Here is an 8,192-nt window from a genome sequence, read left to right as displayed (position 1 = left end):
AATGATGCTATATAAATGATTATGCTCATTTAAATTTTGAAGATTATCCTGTGCATCCTGTCGCCCTTTAAATGATTAAATAAATTGTCATATTCTTCTCATAAAACATAGTATATAATGTATCATTGTTAGTCCAATTAAAAACCAAAAGAACGTATTAAACCTCTATTAGTAACACCGAAAGCAACCAAAATGAATTGAATCTCCCTCCATGTCCTAGGTGTTGATATTTTTTAACTGAATCAGCTAATTCCCCTGGTCTTGCGGCAATAAAATATATTCAATTAGCCAACATTGATCACAATCCCCATGGATAACGAGGATCACTTGCACACCATCCATTGCAATTTTGCCTGTAATTATTGGGCTGACAAAAAGGATTCAAAGCAGGAGGAATATATACCTCTACTTGCCATTGATTGATATCTTTTTCTTTATTTCCTTTCTCAAAATCCTCTTCTCTATGCCCATCTTCATAGGCATTGCTAAGGCCAATATAGCATTTGCAGAAATTATAGTTACAAGGACAGCGAGAAAGGTTCAGTGAGGCATCAAGTAACACTTCCCAGTTGTCATTTTCTTCTTCTTCTAATTGAACCAATGGTGCCATCATCTCTCCCTGTTCCTCATTAAGATTTTCTTCAAATTTCACCCACTTGTAATTAATGCTTGCTGCTAAGTTATCTTTTGTTACAAGTTGCTTCTCCTTTTCATCATCTTCACTTGAACTTAATGATTTGCTAGTCCCAACCCATGATGATGGTGTAGTAGCAGAGGATGATGATGATGACTCCGTTAGCTGCCACATGCCATTCAAGAAAGTCTCGAGAGCTCGAATTTGTATATCTGGAATTCTCTCAATAAAAGGGTATTCATAAGAGCCACACAGCCCTTTTTCCCTGCACCATTCGTAGAATTTACATAGCTCCTCAGCTTGCGATGCTGCTTTCTTGTAAATACCGAAGGACAAGATACAGCTCCTATATGGCAATTGTATCAAGTTATCCAAAACCAAGACTACTTCTCTTCTAAATGTGGAGTAACAAAGAAAACTATCCCGAATAATATGTTTCATTGCAGATTGCACAATGAAGCTTCTTGCAGCTGCTCCAGTTGGCCTACAATCCATCACTCGATCTATTAGGCTCTGAAGTTGTGGTAGAACTTCAAGCAACCTGCCCACTTCTTTTATTTGATCATACAGGCTGTTAATCATGTTCACTTCTTCTTCCTCGGAATTGGCTTCCTCGTCTTTTACCTTTCTGTCCAAGGAAAAGCAAGCAAGCGCTTCGTCGAGTAACTGAGCATATGACCTAATAAATAAGGTATAATCTTCAGGATTAGACGATGAATTATCGCGAAATTGACATGGGTAGAGAGCGATCAAACCGTTTGATCTAGCCCATAAAAGTTCAGCTCGAAAAGGACTATGCTCAGGTAAGGACCTAAGCAAGCGATGGAGAAGGAGGAGGCATTTGAGGGCAACTTTCCAGCAACGAGTTCTACCGAAACGGCGAGTGAAGCAAAGAGAAAAAGTGTGAAACGAAGTGGGAGATATTGAAAAGATCTTCAAGAGCTGATGAATGTATTTTTCGGGCAATGGCAAGTCATCAGGAGAAGTTGCTTTGATAATAATAAGATCAAGATCACAAAACCCTCCAAATGTGGCTATTTTTGCATATCTCACAGAGCTTCGCTCTTTTAGAGCACAAAAAACTCGCCTGAATCGTCTGCTCATGTTTAGATATTGAGAGAGAGAATGAGAATGGATACGGAGTTATAGGAAACGAAGGGATTATAGGCATAGAAAACAACGAGTATGCAATGAACTGGTAGTTTTTTGGCTTTTGCAAGTTTATAGCTGTACTGTCACGGCTTTTACATAGTTTATTAATCAAGTTTCTTTGGAATGGTCGAACTTACAATTTCTATGGAACATTGCTCTTCTTTTTTCCTTAGTAATACAAAAACTAAAGACTCACAGGAAAATGGGAAAAACTAGGACTCCAAGTCTCCGATCTTCCTAATTGCCAAATTGATCTATTTCCAATCTTGTTATTTGAGAATTATGATTCTACAAACTATGAGGCTAAATAACAAGAAACCTATTATTCTTTCCTCTCTATCTCTTATCTTTGCATACATTTGGTTTAAATTTGACAGTAATCTAACAGAAAATTTAACAGTTTGTGTAAATATAAGACTATGGCATTGGTCAACCCCACCATTGAATATACAATAAGGGAATATCAACTTTCTGATAGCAGGTAGTGTTACAGTATCATCAGCTAATATATTTTTTTGTTTTATTATTGTTATACTAAAGGGATTATTTTTCTTTTACACCAAACACACTTGTCTCTACCATATAAGACCCCGACTCCATAGTAGAGGATTCATTTAAATTATGAAAAGAAAATATGTATATATATATATATATATATAGAGAGAGAGAGAGAGAGAGAGAGAGAGAGCTCAGTAAACAACTATATTATCGAACTCATCTGATTTGAATTCGATTATACAAGTGTGCACATAATCAATTCAATCAAAAAATCAAACCGAACTAAAACAAGGAAACTGAATAATTGAAATCTCCTAAAGATCGAACTGAACTTTGAAGATGAACCAAGCTGAACTTGGTTTACTGTTTTTAGTTTTATTTAATTAGATTAAGTAGTAATCATTATATATATTTGTTATATTTATTGTAAGAATATGCTCATATTTAACATAAATATTAATAAAAATAGTTAATTGTTATAAATTAATTAAATAATATAAAAACCCTCTAAAGTATCAAATTTCATACCACATATATATATAATATTTAAATAATAGATATTAAAATTTTGGTTAGTTTGTTTTCTTATTATTTTTTTAGCGAAAACTAAAATAAAATTAAATTTATTCAAAGGTGGTTTAGTATAAATATTGAATAACAACCGATAATTTATCAGTTCTCAATAGTTATCTTAAGGTATTTTATTCATCTTTTTATACAATAGCTAGAAGTTGTTAGGATATCCAACAACTTTAATTTCATCAATACTTCTTAGTTTTAAAATGAATAAATTAAATTAATTTTTTTATTATTTACTTATTTTTTAATTTTAATTTATAAAATCTTAATCTAAATTATTTATAAATAAATAATAATGTAAAGTATTTTATATATTTTTAAAAAATTAATTTAATATTGAAATAAAATATTTTTATTTTTAATAAGACTCTTTAAAAAAAAATAAATGTGACGCTTTAATAAAATAAAAAATAATTAAATTAATATCTATATCAATCATTAAATATATAAATAACAATAACTATAAATATTTTATTAAATATAATAATTAATCAATTCTCAACTATCGTTATCAGCTGCCAATTATCAACAACAGCGGCAAAAAAGGATTTCAGTTTAATAGTTTTTAATTGTAATTTATATTTATAATTGGCAGCCATTAAATGAGTTGGCATTTGAATAGCATATCCAGTTCTCTATCAATGTTGAAGAGATGTGGGAGTTTGAGTTTCCCGGCCACCGCGAGGTAATTATAGCTCTAAATTTTCTTGGTGGTACAATTTTCAAACCCCTAAAGAAAGAAGAAAAATGAAAGAAATTAAAATCATTCTATTTATTATAAGAAATTTGGAGGAAATATAGAAAATGTTGTTGAAGAATTGAAATGTTTAAAAATAATAATTATTTTTTATTAAACTTATATAATTAACTTAATTTGATTGAAAAAACAAAAAAGAAATTAACTTTTAATAAAGACGAAAGGAAAAAGTGTATAATGAGTCAACATAAAACCCATTTAATAGTATCAATATATAAATTGCTAGTTTTTCAAATTAAGAATTCAAATATAAGGGCTAATAGAAAGAAAGAAAAAAAAGGGTATTATTTTTGCACTTATACATTTGTCGGCTTTGTTTGAATATATTAATTATTTTTAGATTAATAAATTTGAAGGTCTTCATTATTCATAAATGTAGTCAACTTGGCATAATTCATCAAGTTTCCATATACTTTTGAAAATTAAAATCCATAGAATCTCTTTTTCTTTTATTGTTTAACAATCTAACATTATAGGGAATTTACTTAGAATACTTTAGAGTATGATTTTCATTTCCAAATTCTGGTTGGTAAAATGTTAATTGGATCAAACTTAATTAGCATGAGAATTCAAAGTTGACCTCTTGATTTAGAATCAGTTCTTAGTTTATTAAAAGTTACGTTAGTGAGATTTATTATTGCTTAGTCCGGTCGCTCGCAATTTATTGCTAGCTTAACTTGTAATTTGAATTTTAAATTATTTTTTCGATCCGAATTATATTTATATTTTATAAATTTTATTTATAAAATAAAATTTTTCATTATGACACTAAAAAATAAAAATAATGAAGTTGAAATTTGAGAGATCAATTTGATATTTGCCTTTTTTTTTTTTTTCCGTCCGGATCAGATTCATCAGTATATTTTAATATCAATTGTATAATAAAGTTAAAAGATCTTATTAAAAAACAAAAGTATAAAACGAAATAAATTTTAAGAAACATTAGGGTAAAATACTGTTGATTCCTTTTCATCATGAATGAACACTTCAGAAAAGAAAAAGAAAATACAATTCTTCTTCTTATTGGTAAATTGAATTCACTGTTCAATTCTTCTTATTGGAAGATTGGAAAATACAATCTTCCTAAAACCAAATGGAAAAGCAAGATTCATATTTAGCAATCTTTTTCTACAGGTCAGGAATAGTTTTATACTTAATTGCACTCAATTAACCATCAAAAAGGTAAATGCTAAGAAAAAAAGGAATTGTTGCTAAATATCTATATGTATAATCAACGTCAGATTAAAAAAACAAAAAAAGAGCCATCACAGATTAACAAGTCAACAAGTCATTGCGTCAACGCACCACGCCCCTACCACCACCAGGAGCAGCCATTAAAATACCTTACAACAGCTCACAATTCACACCATAACTAACAAATCAAGAAACCAGAAACCTGAACAAATGTCTCTCTTCTATCTCATCTTTGCTCTTCTTCTCTGCACAAACCCTTTACCTTCTCTTCAACAAAACAACAGCCTCACTTCTTTTTCCTCATCAAACACTTCATGGCTCCCAAATCAGAACCAGATTCTCCTCTCCCCTAACTCAACCTTCGCTGCCGGTTTTCGCCCACTTCCCCGTTCTCCAAATCTCTTCACTTTCTCTATTTGGTACTACAAGTTGCCAGACAAAACCATTGTTTGGTCAGCTAATAAAGACTCCACTCCACTTTCTAGCAGCGCTTCTTTAGTCATTTCCTCCACTGGCGAGCTCCGTTTAACTAATGGTTCTTCAGGAACAAACCTGTGGCCTGGCAATCAGACTACCGCAAACTCAAACTCTACTTCACTTTTTCTACAGGAAATTGGAAATCTCGTTTATGGCAACTGGGACAGCTTTGATTATCCAACCCATACCTTCTTGCCGACTCAGAACATAACAGGACGTACTAAACTTGTCTCAAACAACGGTAAGTTTAGTTTTTCGGATTCCAAAAACTTGGTCTTTGATCTTGATTCTGAAATTTATTATACAGCCACTAGTCAATTTTTACAACTAAGGACAGATGGTAGTGTGGCTCAAGCAAATGGCTTTTCAATCATTTCTGCTGATTTTAATCCTAATCAGACTAGTGATCCCAAGCTTCGGAGATTGACTCTTGATGATGATGGTGTTCTAAGAGTGTACAGTTCTGATCAAAGTCAGGATCAATGGTTTATTGTTTGGCAAGCAGTACAAGAGGTCTGTAAAGTTCATGGGACTTGCGGGCCTAATGCTATCTGCATGCCTGAGGACTCGAATTCTAGATCTTGTGCCTGTCCACCAGGATTCAGGAAAAATTCTACAAATTCTGACGCCTGTGACAGGAAAATTCCGCTTTCCGGTAACACAAAGTTTCTTCGGCTTGATTATGTCAATTTCACTGGTGGGTTAGATCAGTCGAGTTTGAGAGTCGGGAATCTCTCAGTTTGTCAATCACGTTGTTTGAACGACCGGAAATGTCAAGGTTTTATGTTCAAGTATGACGGCCAAGGGTACTGTGTGCTTCAGCTTGAAAAGATGCCATATGGTTATTGGTCTCCAGGCACAGAAACTGCATTCTTTTTGCGTGTGGATATTAAGGAATCAGATGAGTCTAATTTCACTGGCATGACCAGTGTGCTAGAGACAACATGCCCTGTTCGAATCAGCCTTCCTTTCCCACCTGAAGAATCCAATACTACAACAAGAAACATTGCAATTATATGCACATTATTTGCCGCCGAATTGATTTCTGGGATTTTGTTCTTTTGGGCATTTCTAAAGAAGTATATCAAGTATAGAGACATGGCTAGGACTTTAGGCCTGGAATTCCTCCCCGCAGGAGGGCCTAAGAGGTTCACGTATGCGGAACTCAAAGTTGCAACAAATGACTTCTCTAATGCTAATGCTATTGGGAAAGGTGGATTTGGTGACGTTTATAGAGGAGAGCTGACCGATAAGCGCATTGTTGCAGTCAAGTGCTTGAAAAATGTCACTGGTGGTGATGCTGAGTTCTGGGCAGAGGTTACTATTATAGCCAGGATGCACCATCTCAATTTGGTCAGATTATGGGGCTTTTGTGCTGAGAAAGGGCAAAGGATTTTAGTTTACGAGTATGTGCCTAATGGTTCCCTTGATAAGTACCTTTTTCCTGCGGGTCAACTTGCATCATCAGGATCTGAGATGGAAATGGGTCCGCTGGCTATTGACGGGCCGAAACCCATACTTGATTGGGGAATCCGATACCGGATTGCACTTGGTGTGGCAAGAGCAATTGCATACTTGCATGAGGAGTGTTTGGAGTGGGTTTTGCATTGCGATATCAAACCTGAAAATATACTTTTGGGCGATGATTTTTGTCCAAAAATATCGGATTTTGGGTTAGCCAAGTTGAGGAAAAAAGAAGACATGGTAAGTATGTCTCGGATCCGGGGCACTCGCGGGTACATGGCGCCAGAATGGGTCAAGATGGATCCTATTACTCCGAAAGCCGATGTGTACAGTTTCGGAATGGTGTTGTTAGAAATTGTCACAGGGTCGAGAAATTTTGAGATGCAAGGTTCTATAATGGACAGTGAAGACTGGTACTTCCCTAGGTGGGCATTTGACAAGGTGTTCAAGGAAATGAAGGTAGATGACATTTTGGACCGTAAAATTAAGCATTGCTATGATGCTAGACTGCATTTTGACATGGTGGATCGTATGGTGAAGACTGCAATGTGGTGCCTTCAAGATCGGCCGGAGGCCAGGCCGTCCATGGGGAAGGTTGCCAAGATGTTGGAAGGCACTGTGGAGATGACTGAACCAAAGAAGCCTACCATCTTCTTCTTAGGGGATGAATAAATAACTTGTCTAAGCTTCATGTTTGTCACTTTCATTTTGTGTTTCTTGTGCTTTCATGTCTTTTTTGTTTGTGTATGTACATCATTAGGACGATAAGGGAAAGGGTAAAAGGCTTTTTTACTGCTCCTTTTATTTGTCAAATAAAGCCAAAGTTAAAATCTAAAAATTTATTAGTTGTTTACCTCTATCTTATAGATGTTATTATTAATTTATAGACAAAATTTAACAAATTTTCTCAATATATTATAATTATTTGAACATTTAAAAATAACAAAATATTTAAAATATTTTTCTGATTTTATTAATGCAAGTACATATACAATTTATGAATTTTATATAAAATTAAAACTTGATATACTATATTTTAGCATTAAAAATTATTATATAATTAGTAAACTAATTTATTAATTAATATAATAATAATATAATTAAAAAATTATTTTCTATAACTAGATCATCGTTTAATAAAAAGAGTAACTTTCTCATTGATATAAAACATATTGTCAAAACATATATATAAAAAAAATATGTCTTAATTTATTAATTATATATATAACTAATATACTACATATTAGAATTAGAAATTATTATATAATTAAAAATAATTTATTATAATTAAAATTATATTTAATTAAAAAATTATTCATTCGTTAGTAATTCAGTATAAAAATTATTAAATTGCAAGTTGTATATATTAAAATAGTGACATATAAGAAAATTTAATGTTTCAACATTTATGTATGTGTATAGATTGTCCAATAAAAT

General features: G+C 32.6%; 2 protein-coding genes across 2 annotated transcripts; one reads left to right on the top strand and one right to left on the bottom strand.

Moving 5' to 3' along the window:
- Positions 1-183: 183 nt before the first annotated feature.
- LOC8272296 (putative clathrin assembly protein At2g25430) lies at positions 184-1,776 on the bottom strand. Its single transcript, XM_015724399.3, has one exon. It carries the CDS (start codon positions 1,736-1,738, stop codon positions 299-301), a length of 1,440 nt encoding a protein of 479 aa, XP_015579885.1. The 5' UTR covers positions 1,739-1,776; the 3' UTR covers positions 184-298.
- A 2,982-nt stretch (positions 1,777-4,758) lies between these two features.
- On the top strand, positions 4,759-7,608 carry LOC8272295 (G-type lectin S-receptor-like serine/threonine-protein kinase At5g24080). Its single transcript, XM_002527488.4, has one exon. It carries the CDS (start codon positions 5,025-5,027, stop codon positions 7,425-7,427), a length of 2,403 nt encoding a protein of 800 aa, XP_002527534.2. The 5' UTR covers positions 4,759-5,024; the 3' UTR covers positions 7,428-7,608.
- The last annotated feature ends 584 nt before the right edge of the window (positions 7,609-8,192 follow it).

The sequence above is a fragment of the Ricinus communis genome, chromosome 5 (genome assembly GCF_019578655.1).
Source record: "Ricinus communis isolate WT05 ecotype wild-type chromosome 5, ASM1957865v1, whole genome shotgun sequence".
Taxonomy (NCBI): domain Eukaryota; kingdom Viridiplantae; phylum Streptophyta; class Magnoliopsida; order Malpighiales; family Euphorbiaceae; genus Ricinus; species Ricinus communis.
The sequence above is the reverse complement of the archived record's forward strand: the minus strand, read 5'-3'. Positions and strand labels throughout refer to the sequence as shown.

Excerpts from the sequence above, each read along its gene's own strand:
- LOC8272296 (XM_015724399.3), bottom strand. The coding sequence starts at position 1,738 with ATGAGCAGACGATTCAGGCGAGTTTTTTGTGCTCTAAAAGAGCGAAGC.
- LOC8272295 (XM_002527488.4), top strand. The coding sequence starts at position 5,025 with ATGTCTCTCTTCTATCTCATCTTTGCTCTTCTTCTCTGCACAAACCCT.